At 36.6% G+C, this 14,703-nt stretch overlaps 1 protein-coding gene across 3 annotated transcripts in view; it reads right to left on the bottom strand.

Moving 5' to 3' along the window:
• M1ap (meiosis 1 associated protein) overlaps positions 1-9,532 on the bottom strand; it is a 98,990-nt gene extending 89,458 nt beyond the window's left edge. For all 3 annotated transcript variants that reach the window (XM_046432184.1, XM_046432186.1, XM_046432185.1), the window contains exons 1-2: positions 9,463-9,532; positions 4,026-4,317 (exon numbers count right to left, since the gene is read on the bottom strand). In XM_046432184.1, the coding sequence (XP_046288140.1) occupies positions 4,026-4,265 (240 nt within the window). In that variant the 5' untranslated portion in view covers positions 4,266-4,317; positions 9,463-9,532. The remainder of the gene's footprint in view (positions 1-4,025; positions 4,318-9,462) is intronic.
• Between the last annotated feature and the right edge of the window lie 5,171 nt (positions 9,533-14,703).

The following is a 14,703-nucleotide window of genomic DNA, read 5'->3' as shown; positions in this document are numbered from 1 at the left end:
AATCATGAAATTCATATGGAAAAATAAAAGACCCAGAATAGCAAAAACAATGCTAAGCAAGAAGTGTGAATCAGGCGGTATAGCGATACCAGACTTCAAACTATACTACAGAGCAATAGTAACAAAAACAGCATGGTACTGGTACCAAAACAGGCGTGTGGACCAATGGTACAGAATAGAGGACACAGAAACCAATCCACAAAACTACAACTATCTTATATTTGATAAAGGGGCTAAAAGCATGCAATGGAGGAAGGATAGCATCTTCAACAAATGGTGCTGGGAAAACTGGAAATCCATATGCAACAAAATGAAACTGAATCCCTTTCTCTCGCCATGCACAAAAGTGAATTCAAAATGGATCAAGGAACTTGATATCAAATCAGAGACGCGCCGTCTGATAGAAGAAAAAGTTGGCTACGATCTACAGTCGGTGGGGTCGGGCTCCAAATTCCTCAATAGGACACCCATAGCACAAAAGTTAATAACTAGAATCAACAAATGGGACTTACTCAAACTAAGAAGTTTTTTCTCAGCAAAAGAAACAATAAGAGAGGTAAATAGGGAGCCTACATCCTGGGAACAAATCTTTACTCCTCACACTTCAGATAGAGCCCTAATATCCAGAGTATACAAAGAACTCAAAAAATTAGACAATAAGAGAACAAACAACCCAATCAACAAATGGGCCAAGGACCTGAACAGACACTTCACAGAGGAGGACATACAGTCAATCAACAAGTACATGAAAAAATGCTCAACATCTCTAGCTGTCAGAGAAATGCAAATCAAAACCACCCTAAGATACCATCTCACTCCAGTAAGATTGGCAGCCATTAGGAAGTCAAACAACAACAAGTGCTGGCGAGGATGTGGGGAAAAGGGTACACTTGTACATTGCTGGTGGGACTGCAGATTGGTGCAGCCAATTTGGAAAGCAGTATGGAGATTTCTTGGAAAGCTGGGAATGGAGCCACCATTTGACCCAGCTATTCCCCTTCTTGGTCTATTCCCTAAAGACCTAAAAAGAGCATGCTACAGGGACACTGCTACATCGATGTTCATAGCAGCACAGTTCACAATAGCAAGACTGTGGAACCAACCTAGATGCCCTTCAATAGACGAATGGATAAAAAAAATGTGGCATTTATACACAATGGAGTATTACTCTGCATTAAAAAATGACAAAATCATAGAATTTACAGGGAAATGGATGGCACTAGAGCAGATTATGCTAAGTGAAGCTAGCCAATCCCTAAAAAACAAATGCCAAATGTCTTCTTTGATATAAGGAAAGTAACTAAGAACAGAGTAGGGACGAAGAACAGGAGAAGAAGATTAACATTTAACAGGGATGAGAGGTGGGAGGGAAAGGGAGAGAGAAGGTAAATTGCACGGTAATGGAAGGAGACCCTCAGGGTTATACAGTGGAGGGGGTAGAGAGAGAGGAGGGGAGGGGAGGGGAGAGGTGGGGAGGGGGGAGGGTGGATGATGGGAAAGGCAGCGGAGCACAACAGACACTAGTATGGCAATTTGTAAATCAATGGATGTGTAACTGATGTGAATCTGCAATCTGTGTATGGGGTGAAGGTGGGAGTTCATAACCCACTAGAATCAAAGTGTGGAATATGATATGTCAAGAAATTTGTAATGTTTTGAACAACCCACAATAAAAAATTAAAAAAAAAAAAAAAAAAAAAAAAAAAAAAAGAAAGTAGAAATATAACATTTCTGTTGGTTTTTTAAAGAAAGAAAAACAATATACATTGCTTTATGCTTCTTGGGTTACAGCATTATAAAAGTATAAATTTTTTATAATTTTCTGGTTCCTTTTTAAGATTTTCTCCTTAACACAAGGTTATTATTATTTTTTTTATGATGTGCCTTTGTGCAGTTTCCTTTATTTTCTGTGCCTGGCATTTGCTGAGTTTCTTGGATCTGTGGTTTAAGTTTTTATCAGAATTGGAGAAATTTTGGCCATTATTCAAATATTGTTCTAGTGCTCTGCACCTCTCTTTTGGAAAATCTAATTATATGTGTATTAGACTCTTAAAGTGGTCCCAGAGCTCACTTATGCACTATTTAATTTTAAAAGTAAGTATTCTTATCTTTCTGTGTTTCATTTTGAATAATTTCTATTTCTTATGTCTTTATGTTCACTAGCTTTTTCTTTTGCAATGTCTTATCTGCCATTAACCCTATCATTATTTTCCATTCCAGAAGCTATAGTTTTCACTTCTAAAAGTATGTTATGCAGTGTCTTGGAAGCTATTTTCATATAAATCACGTTTTGGTTATCTTAGGCAAGAGGGTAAATCTTATCCTTGTTACTCTGTCTAGGGTGGAACAGTATGGGTGGAAATGTGGAAGAAGTGATAGTATGTTATTTTTGATACCAGGACATAAAAGGTATCCTAGCTTCCTCTTTACTATACCCCTCCCCTCACCTTTTTTTTTTTCCCCTGTGATGCTGGAGATTGAAACCCAGGGCCTTGTGCTGTGAGTCAAGCATTCTATCAACTGAGCTATATTCCCAGTCCTATCCCTTTCTTGAATCAGTTGCTCTAGGAGAAGCCAGCTGCCACAGAATGAAGACATTCAAATAGTTCTATGGAAAGATCCAACTGGTAAGGAAATAGGAACTCCTGCCAATAGCCATATTAATATTCCATCTTGGACCTGGATCCCCCAGCCTCAGTCAAGCCTCTGTATGACTAAAACTCTGGCTGACACCTTGATTACAACCAAGGAATTCCTAGCCTGAACCACCTTTTAGCTGCTTATGAATGCTTAACTCACAATAACCATGAGATAATGTTTATTGCTTTAAGCCATTGTTTTGGTATAATTTGTTTCATAGAAATACACAACGAATAGAGGAACCAAATTTTATTCAAGTTGTAAAAAACATTGGTTGAATCCCTTAATTAATTTTATTCATTTCTCATCCCCAACTCAGCCTAAATAACAATGCACGGACAAAATCACTAGACTTGGTACTTGGAGCATTTATACTCAAAACATTCCCTATGTGATTCATTTTGAAAAGCCCTAGCTTCTATGAGCCTAAGACACATCAAAGCAATAAGGATATGTTATATTTTTTAATGTTGTAACCCAAGAAGCATAAAGCAATGTCTATTGTTTTCCTTTCTTTAAAAATCCAACAGAAACGTTATCTTTCTACTTTCAATAAGAGAAATAAGGCATTAATTAAAATGAGTGTATTCTAATCAGATATTACACTAATAATGTAGCAAGAGATTTATGAAATTCCTCCCTTAGGAATCTTGAAGAATAGAATTTATGTCCATTTGATAAATATATTAGCAGCAAGGCTGCTTCAAGAAAGAAGATGCATAGAACCTCTAGAAGTCTTTCTCACCCCTGTGATTCTGAACTTTTTATATAAGGGAAAAAGGGAAGAGTTGAATTTTGTTTAAGAATAGATAGTTGCTTGTGGGGGTGCTTTGTAAAACATTATCCATGGTTCAGCCAATGCTTTTTAAAACTCTATTGGGAGTTTTATCCAAAGGGAATTAAGAGTTTTGCCTGAGTAGAACATAAAGAAAGTATTTTTATGTTTTTGCACAGTTAGGGTTTTCTGAAAAATAAAACTGGCCGCTGGGGTAAAGGACAAGTCTGTGAAGTTAAAGGGTGTTTGAATAGACCCTTTAGCCTCAGAGTGAAGAGATTTAGAGACTTATTTCCTTATACATTCAGATTTCAAAGTGGGTGAAAGGAGTCAGTTGTTTATATTTCAAAGTACTGTAAAGGTCAAGGTTTTTCTCCTTCTCTCAAGAGTGGAGTGGGGCAATGTGTAGCCTACTTCAACCTTAAATGTTAATAATTTGGAGAATTCTATGCAGGAGAAGCCCCCCATGTAGGCAAGATGATAGTCTAATAGTACCACTGGAGGGCTACTGGATAAGGGAAAAAGTGTGGCTTTTACTATTAATAAAAACTATGATCTCTGTTCCAAAAACCTCATATTTGCTTTCAGGATAAAATAAATAAATACTCACCACAAAAGGAAGGATGCACTCATGTTGATTTTGTACCATGTATAAACTAAAGAGAGACATGCGACTGGGGCCCATCAAGCTGCAGGCTAAAGAAAAAAAGTTTTGCAGAGCCTCACAGAGGTTGGAGCAGATGTCAGCCCAGTCTGGTAAAGCAATGTGCACAATGAGAAGTCGAGGAGGTTGCTGGTTAGTCTGTGTGGCAGTAGAGGGCCCTTTACCAATAGCTCGCCCATGATGCATGGCAGCCAAACCAGGGGTAGAAGTGTAGCCACTATCTGGATATTCTGTATACCTATAAGGAAGGAAAGAAAAAACAACTAGCTTTCACAATGTTGAATTGGGTGCTCTGTTAAAACAAAGAATACTAGCTGAGAGGACTAAGTCCAGAAGGAGTCAAATTGGGTACTAAAGCTTTTCTAGGCTATCCTGTATTAATAGTACCCAAGGGATCTAGATGTTTGACTAATGTAAGCATGAGATGCTTAGAGATGTTGAGTGGTAACAATATAGAAGTTATATAAAATCTAACTTTAGTTTCAGAAAAAGCTATTGGCACTCATAAACCTTTTTTTTCTTTATTAGTAGTTATTATATTGTACAGTAATTGGCTTGTATGACTGTCTCTCCCTTTATAATTTTCCCAAGGAAAACTTTGTCATGTTGACTTCATTCATTAGTACTGTATGTGTTTAGTACATAGTAATACTTAAAAATGAAAGTATAACCTCATTTATTCCTCTTTTGGGTTTCTCTTGGGTTATTCCTAACTCCTATAAGGTAAAATTTAAATTCTCTTCAAGACGCTTCATGACTTGATTATCGACCTCACTGGAAGCTGTTTTTCACCTCAAGGTTTTCACTGAAATAATATCAAATATAACTTTGCTTTCGGGCATTTGTTCATGCTGTTTTTCTGCTTCCAAAAACCTTGCTTTCCTTTTTTACTAGCTATTTACCCTAATCTTCAGACCTCAGATGAGGAAACAAGAACAAATGAGAACAAGGAACCAATATCAGGAATAAGAAGGGTTATCATTACAAATGTTAAAACATGAAAAGGGGTAAAGGAGGATAGAATGAATAGCTTTATGCCAATAAATATGATAAATGAACACATTCTTAGAAAAAGGTATTTAACCAACAAATAAAAATGAAATTTTAAAACCTAAATTGTCTATAACTATCGAATAAATTTAATTGATAATCAAATATTGTCCTACAAATTAAGCCAAAAGCCAGATGATTTTATGGATGGGCTTCATCAAACTCCCAAAGACCAAGAATTTCAATTTTAAACAAATTCTTTCGAGAATAGAAGTGGGAACTTCTCAATTAATCTTAGGAGGTTAGCATAATCTTTTGATACTGAAACCAGATAAAGATATTATAAGAAAAAAAGTAAGATAATTTCACCCATGAACATAAGATGTAAGCATCCTAAACAAAAAAAAGAAAGAAAGAAAATTTAAACTAGCAATGTATAAAAATAACACATCATGACCAAGGTGAGTTTATCTCAAAAGCATATCAATTACTGTAATTCATCACATTAAAAGAGTAAATGAGGAAAATGAAATGATCATCTGAATAAATGCAGAAAAAGTCTTTGTTGAAACATAATGTTCATGCAAGAAAAAGATTCAAAAAGATTCATTCATCATGGTGTATTCACATTATGAAACAAATGAACTACAGTTACATACAACAATGCTGAGGACTCTAAAAAACATAATATTGAATAAAAAGAAGACAATAACTAGGAATAGATGACAGGAATAATCTAATAAAATGTTTATAAAAACCTAGAGCAAACACCATTCTTTCTTTTTCTTTGGTACGAGGAATAAACCCCAGGCTTCATAAATTATACCCCCAGTCACAAATTCATTCTTAACAGTAATAGGTTGACAGCTTTCCCTATAAGACAAAGAGCTTACTACCATCACTTCTATTCAACACTGTAGTGAAGGTGGCAATAAACAAAACAAATAAATAAAAGGTACTACAATGAAAGAAAATTTCATTGTTTGCAGATGATATGATTGTGTATACAGAAAATCTAAAAGAATCCATAATTTCCCAAATTTTTCTCATTCTTTTAAAAATTTTAGTCTTAGGTATCTGTTATTTTTTAAATATTAATTTACATGACATCTTTAAAAAATTCATTGTTAATTTTTGGCTAATGTATAGAATTATAATTCATTTTTACATATTGACTTTGCATTTAACAACATTGCTGCTCTCTTACTAATTATAATAATTTATCCATAGATCTTTTTGGATTTTTTGTTCACAATCACATAGTGTGTGAAAAATGATATGCATCAGGTTACATTAACAAAGTCAGATATTGGCAACATAAAGATTATACTAGACTTGTTCACAATTACTCCAAACTATAAGCAACACAAATGTCAATCTACATTATGATGGTTATATCATGGTATATTCACATTATGAAACAAATGAACTACAGTTTAATGCAACAATGCTGAGGACTCTAAAAATCATAATATTGAATAAAAAGAAGACAAATAGTTTGTACACATAGCATGAGTCTACCTATGTAAATTTTACAAATAATAAAATTAATTAGCTTGCCTAGGGATCATACATAGTGGTAAAACCATAAATAAAAGCAAGGAAACTATTATCACAAAAACTAGGGTGGTGATTTTCTCTAGAAAGGAAGGAGGACATTATGACTAGAAGGGACAAAGGGATGTTCAGGGCTTTTTTTTAGTAATGTTCTATTTCTTTATTGTGACTAATTATTAAACTATATGTACAAGTTCTATGACACTTTTTTCTATTCCTTGTTTATCAATAAAAATACTTCAAAAAGAACTTTAGGACAATCATAAAAGAAACATAAAAAAAGGTAGATAAAAGATTAAAATCGTCCCCTGCTCTGGGAACTAAAATGGATATATATATATATATATGTGTGTGTGTGTGTGTGTGTGTGTGTGTATGTGTATGTATATATAATTTTAGCTCAACAATGCAAGGAAAATTAAAGTTTCTTTAAGAGAAAGATTATTATGATAATTTTCAGAAACATTTTGGTATCTAGATGATGCGAGAATGATGCACCAATGTGTCTGTTTCTTGAAATGAATCTGTGAAGTAGTTTTCTTTGTATTTCTTTCTTAGGCTATGGAAGTCAGCATTCATTCAACTTTTTTTGGTGTATGTGGTGGTGCTAGGGATTGAACTCAGGTCCTTGTAGTATGCTAGGCAAGCACTCTACCAACTGAGCTATATCCTTACCTCAACTTCTTTTTTTTTTTTTTATTGAGTTCTAATTATGTTCTGGCTACAGTTGAAAAAACTAAATGAATGAATACTGTTGAAAGTATTCTTGAACCAGAAATCCAAATCAATGTGTAATATATTTACCAAGAAAACATATGCTATAACTTATAAGTATCTCTTAACTTTATTTTTAAATTAAGTGCATGAGACCAATTCTATATAGAATGCTGAACTTGAGACTGACAGGTTCACACAAATATAAACACAGACGTCTTATTTAACTGTCCATCTTCCTTCACATCTGAAAACACTGTCATTTTAAGTATAGTTAGTTCTCAGTTTAAATAATTCCAGTATACAGACTTCAGTTACCATAGTGTAGACAATTAACATTAGTCCTCTATCAAAACAGTTCAAATTTCAGTTGCTAAGGAATATTAATTATGAGTAATTATATAAAGTAAAAGTTGCATCTAGCTCTTTAGTCTACAAATTATTATGTAAGTAAAAGATGCACATAATGATCAGTGATCAATTATGTTACTTCTTTTAAAATTTCTTGGTCAATGGTCACTGCATATTTGCTATTCAGTTTATGCACAGTGGGTAATAAGTTACTTCCTTGTCTCCTTGTGACAAGCCCACATAAAATTGTATAAAAATCAATAAATGAAAGTGGGTATTGGCCAACAAAAATAAAAGTGAAGCAAAGAAACAAAAGCGGCAATGTTGAAAGTGAAATCCAAATAGAACATAAATGGAATTACAGAAAAAAATAGCTGAATGTGTGAATGTTGACACTGCCACCTTTTCATAGACTCTAGGTATGCAGTGAGAGGAACTTAATGAAAGTGAACTTACCAACATAAATGAGGAAAGTGGTTGTGAAGAAAAGAATGAAAGTGCCATGGGCAAGAAAAGAACTTCATTATTAAAGGAACTCTCAGGGGTATTTTACAAAATGGAAAGCACAAAGGATAAAGTATTGGAACTGATCCAAACTTGGAGTATAACACCGCCAAGGCATAGAAAAGATATGTGCTCAATCCTAAATTATATTATGAGAAGCAAGTAAGCAAAGCACTGTTCAAACTATTGAGAAGTTTTTTGTTTTGTTTAAAAAAACACTTTAGTTCTTAGTGTTTGTTTTACAGTATGCAAAAATAAATATTAGTTTTACAGTATGCAAAAATATACTTAGTAATGAGAGGTTTCAGTGTTTTGACGTTGTTTTCGAGGGTTAGGGAACAAATGTACTTTTCCCCATGATTAAGATTTCTTTGCGGTTGCAACTTGCAGTCATTTTTAGATGCCACACTAATGTGCAATTGGAGGACTGTCTAAAAATGTGGTAAGGGTATCCTTAAACATGATCATATACTGCATCTGGGCAGGATCTGACTTTATTGCTGACTGTACACTTCTTACTTTTGCCAAGAATACCCTCGTAATGGTTTAACCTGGAACTGTGCCTGAACCAAAAGTCAAGTTACTCCACTACTAAAAACCCTTCAGTGATTTCCAGTTACACTTGGAACAAAATCCAAAATCCTTACCCTGGCCCCAGAGTTGTACTTGTGTCTTTTGCTCACTCTCCAGAACATCTCCAGCCCACCCAATAACCCCCCAGGTGTCTTTCAGATCCACAAAGGCTTTCAGCTTCCACCTGGGGCTCACAGGCAGGAGCTCTCATGCCCTCCGCATTAAGTGATTCAATGGTTCTTCCTCCCACAGGGTTCCTAGCATGCACGGGGCCCTGCGTTCCATCCCAGCAAAAAATTTATGGGCTTTAGTTAGGCACTTTTCTCTTCACGGTCCCCTTCCTCCATTAAAAAAAAAAAAATCGATTTTAGTGGGCCCTAAAAATGTCAAGTCTTCCCCTATTATGAGAAAAAAAAATCAAAACGTTTTCTTTGACCTTAAGGGATCATTGTTTTCTTCTGACTAAAGACATTAAAAATTTCTCGAGGCCCCACAGGCCTGCAGCCCGCTCAGGCGCGCCTCAGATGCCTGAGGAAGCCTCAGGCTTCAGCTCTGTCAGGACTGCGCTGCGAACACCTGCCAGAGGGCGGGTCTGAACTCCGCCCTAGCCCAGCTTTCGAGGCGCTGTCCTCCCTCCGCGAGGTTCTAGATTCCTTCTCCCACCCAGAGGCGCAGAAAAAGCAGGGCCCATTACCTGGCCGTCGGGATCTCAAGCAAAGGCACTTGGCCGTGGGCGCCCCCTTCAGCCTGTAGCAGGGCGGGGGCGAGGCCTGGTCTGAAAGGGCGGAAGCTGGGCGGGGCGGAGCAGGACCTGGGCGGGGCGGAGCAGGACCTGGGCGGGGCGGAGCAGGACCTGGGCGGGGCGGAACCTGGGTGGGGCAGCCTCAGGTTTTCCTCAAAGCGCCTCAGCTCATGGTCTCCAGTCCTCAGACCCACTGCGAACAGTCCTGGTTTAGTCTTTAGGTAGAGTTTTGTATCTGTGTTGGAAATTATGTCCTAAACCTGAGCCTCCTTCTTCCTCCCATGGAACCTGTTAGTAGCATCGTTCACTCACTCAGTCATTATTTTATTCAATGAATATTTATGGCGAGCACACTGTATTGTGCAAGGATTGGGGTATAATAAGTACATGAAAGCTCTCTCAATCCCCTTATGAAAGAGCTTAATCTACCCTTAGGCCGCTCTTTTTAGTCTTTTCGAACCACTCCTTTCCAAGATGGTGTCCTTTTACTCGGATTCAGTGTCACTTACTTCAGTTAATTCCTACAGCCCCTTCAACACACTTCAGATGGGCTAGGAGCAACCTGACCTTATTGGCTGTTTGGTCTGGGACTTGAACTCTGGTGGAATAAATATTCTCCTCTGAATTAGTCTACTGGAAAGAAAAAGAAATTCCAGTACCAAATCAGAAATGGACAGTTTCTCTCATTATTCTTCTCTGCCTCTGTTACCAGAGATGCAAGTGAGGTAATGTTATGGTGTGAAATGATAAATATAATCAATAAGTCATAGATATAGGGTATATAGGTATAAGGTAAGATAGAATATATAATCAATAAGCAATAGATATAGATTAAAGACTATAGGAATAAGGTAAGATAACATAGATAAGCGATAGTAAGACATAAGTTCATCAGGAATAAGCCTAAGTAATAGTAGAAAAATCATGTAACTATAAAACATAGGATTTAAGCCATAGAATAAGTCAGTGTGTCAGTATAGTTATAAATAACTATAAGCAAGTGGGTTAATATATAGATAAGATTAATTAACATAGCAACTTGATCTTGTAGACTTGCATAGGATAAAAGACATAGGGTTTATAGATATTAGTAAGATGACAGATAAAAATGTGTGTGTAGGCCATAAGATAACTGTAGTTTTAAGTAGGCATCAAATAAGTTACTAGTACTGAGTGTGCAAAGCAATTGCTCTGGTAGAAACTCATTAGTCACTTGCATCAATTCCACTTTACTGGGATTATGGGACTAGGGTGACTGTAGTCATTTGAGTAAAAAGATGTGACTATAGAAACTCCATCTTAGTTTCTGTGTTACTGTCCCTGTGAAGAGAGAACTGCATGACCCTTTTCTAGGAAATAGAAACTAAAGCTGTTTTCTTATTTAAAAATTTGTCTTTCTGTACTTTGTACCCCACAAATTGTACCCTACTCAGGATGCAGCGGTGGTCGGTGGTTGTGGTGAGCTACATCCTGGGTTTGACTGCCCTAGTGGGTGTACATGACTTTGAAGTAGATTCTCGCCCCACCAACCCCTGCCCAAATTCAGGATATGACTGTCTAGCACCTGCTTGAACCCTGGGACTGTGGTCAACTGAACTGCAAAGCTAATGCTTTTTTAGCTTCTGTTTATTGCTTGCTTCCTGACTGGAAAATTCCAGTCCTGCCTAGAGCCCACAGGTCCCACTTATTAATGTTTTAATTTCTGTGATTGGCTAGTGTTTTTTTTGTTCTTATATTCTCCTTAGATGGACCAGGAAGCTGCTGTCCTCCCACAAACCTTGAGTCTCTATGGTGGGTGACAGTCCCTGGCCAGGTAAATAAAGCTCTATTTGATTTGAAATTCAGACTTTTAGTGCTTTCTGGAGCAGCTCCCCATAACAGTAGCAATGCAGGTGAGGTGAGGCAATGTTTTAATGAGTGGCTCAGGAAAGGTTTCAATAGGAAAAGAGTCACCTGCCTGTGTTTTAGTTCCACTAGACCATTTTGCCTCTCTTACCAGCTCCTCAGAATAAAAACAGAAATATTTAACACTAGTGTCCTTTTTAAAACCCTGCAGTCTGATGTATAATAGAATCCCTGTGTTTCAATTTAAAGGGTAACTTATCTATAGCTCTTCTTACCCATGTATTCTAGATTAGTTTTCCTGTCTCCAATTTCCAGATTATCTTTTCCACTTGATGTCAGAATCATTCTTGTAAAAAGATTTTACTCATGTTACTTTTTGCTTAAAAACCTTTTTTGTTTCCTTTTTGGTTACAAGGTCCATTATAAGTGACTACTTTATCAGACTCAACCTTAACACCAGACTAACTTGAAAACATACACCCATTGCTCTCAGCTACAATAACTTTTTTTTCCTGTACCCTCTATTCATCTGGAACAGAATTTATTGAAAAATGTTCAAAGAATTGTGCCAAGTGTGGGAGAATATTACATAATTCCTTGAAGAATTATTCTCTGAGAGTAACCAACTGTAATGCCATATGAAAGTGCTTAGAAACCTTAAAGTACAAGGAGGGTTACTGACCAGGGGATCGATTGCAGCCTTAGAAATCTACTGCCATATTGCCCAGAGACTTCTCTTCCCACAGGGTGCTCTCAGCCAATGATGGAGTATGATAGGGATAAAGCAGACCTGTTCCTGGAAAACACAGAATTCTTCTAGCAGTCAACTCTGACTCCACATGTACTTAACAGCCTTGTCTGAACATTCTCAGTCTTTCTTTTTCCTTAGGAGTCAAACTCTTCCATCACAGTGTGACCTCTCTCCTGTCCTTTCCTGACCCTTTCCACATTTTTCTCTCAGGTGTTTCTTCTAATAAAATCCTTATACCATTAATCTTATCTCAGTGTTTGCTTTTTGGAGAAACAAAACTAACATTTAAATATTTAAGCAATGTAATAAGCACTGAGAGAGGTATTAAGTAAATTGTCACCAAATATTTGCTGACTTTCGAGTATATACTAGGTACTGGTGGGCTCTGAAATATAATCGTTTCTGTCTTCCTGGACTTAGTCTATGGGGAATAGACCAGTACTTAGGCAATGACAATGTGGCATTATATGTGTGACAGCAGAGAAAACACAAGGTTATGGGAGCACATAGGATGGTATACACTTGAAGAATTGGGGTGAACTTCCTGGAAAAGGGGAAATTATCATTTCAAGTGATGAACAAAAGTAAATGTGAGCTAGCCAAGCAAGGGGCACAGAGAGCATTCCATATAGAGGGAATTCTGAGCAAATGAAGAAGCTCAGCCAGTGTGGGATATAGTTTTGTGGAAGAGGAGTGGTAAAGATGAAGCAGGAGAGGTATGCAAAAGGCCAGAACAGGTAAGATCTTGTGGATCATATTAAGGATTTTGGATTTTATCCCATGGCAAATGCAAGGTAGAGTGGATGGATTCAATTAAGTGGTAAGAAAAAGAGTGACATGACCTGATTTGTGTAATGGACAGAACACTTATCTGCCCCAGGGGAAAGGATTGGGTGCTGAAGTTGGGGTGATGGTAACTGGACATGGGTCAAGACTGGAGTAGAAAATAGCTCAGGCAAAAGAACATACTGACTTGAATTAGAGATTGTTAAAGGGGATGCTGAGATGTAGGTAGAAATAGGAGTTAAAATAAACAGGCTTGGAGATTGGATGGATTAGGAGGAATCCAGAATGACAGGGCCTAGAACATAGTAGGCATTCAATGAATATTTATTGAATAAATGAATGCAAAATCCCTGGTTGAAAAGATAATGGTGCTAAGTCAAAAGATAAAGATAACTACCCAGTTACCCTTGCTTGAATGGGGTGATGATGACAGTCTCAATTTGAACATGTTGAAATCAAGTTGCCTGTGTTAAAATGAGTGGAAATGTATGTGTCAACATCTGAAGAGAAAAATATGGCCTGGAAATAAAGATTTAGAAAGTTGATAGTAATTAAATTAGTATGAATGAGACTACCTAGAACAGTGAAAAGTAGGGATCACAATTTGTTAATGAGTATTAAAAATCAATTTAGTGGACTGCAACCAGCAATTTAAGAAATGGAATAGAATAAAATGCAACACAATAGAAAACACTAGAATTTAGCTCCTGAAATAAAGGTAAACATGATGGAAGTATGATTTTGTGAAAAATTCATTTCAGTAATGTTATGAATATGTATACTTAAATGTGATTAGGCTGCAATATAAAACAAACTTTTGTGTGTTGCTATAAAATTTGAAAAAAGATTTTTGGAAAAAAAAATCAAAAGACTGAAAAATCAACACCTAACTCATTGTCAGAAAAGGAACTAAGTCCTCTAATAGATTGTTGTGGAGCACCTAAAGAGAGGTATATACTGGTGCCAGAGGAAGAAACTCAAGGAAGGTCCCCATGTGTTAAGGTTTGCATTAGGAAAGGTTTCAGAAAGATCTAAGGTACTAATCTTAAGAATATGATTTTTTAGAATAAGCAATTTGCATTCAAGAACCATGTCTTACATCATATCTCTAGTACCTATCAAAATGTCTACTACATAATAGACCCTCAAACTTTCAAATGAATAAACTAAAACTTGTGCTTTAGGAAGATTATTCTGACAGCAATCTGGAAGGGGAGAGAATGGAGAAAAGGTTTTTTTTTTTTTTTTTCACAAGTTTTAGTTAATTTTAATTGATACATAATTGTTCAAGTTTGTGGGGTGTAATGTGGTGTTTTGACACATATATACAGTGTATAATGATCAAATCAGAGCAAATAGCATCTTAAAATGAAACTATTTCACAGTCCAGGTGAATGATGATGAAGTCCTAAATGATAAATGATAATGGAAGGAAAAGGACAGATTTATTTATAATCAGAATTACCAAGATATGGGGCTGCATACATATGGGTGTGGTAGCCAGTCTCCATGGCTGAAATCCTCATATTCACCCTTGTAAAGTCCCCCTCCCATGGTACATCAGGGGTGATCTGTGTGACCAACTGAATATGGCAGAAGCGATCACATATTAATTACTTCTGAGGCTAAGTCATAAAATACAGTGTGGCTTTTTTCTTGCTTTTTTTGATCACTTGCTTTGAGGAAGCCATCTCATGTTGTGAAGACATTCAAGCAAACCCACAAAATCTATGTGAAGAACAACTACCAACATCCAGCACCAATTTGCCAAGCATGGAAGTAAGCCATCTTGGAAGTGGATCTCCAGCACC

The sequence above is a fragment of the Marmota monax genome, unplaced genomic scaffold, assembly GCF_021218885.2.
Source record: "Marmota monax isolate L192 unplaced genomic scaffold, Marmota_monax_Labrador192_F-V1.1 WCK01_AAM20220418_F8-fsc00106, whole genome shotgun sequence".
Taxonomy (NCBI): domain Eukaryota; kingdom Metazoa; phylum Chordata; class Mammalia; order Rodentia; family Sciuridae; genus Marmota; species Marmota monax.
This window is presented reverse-complemented; position numbering and strand designations above follow the sequence as displayed.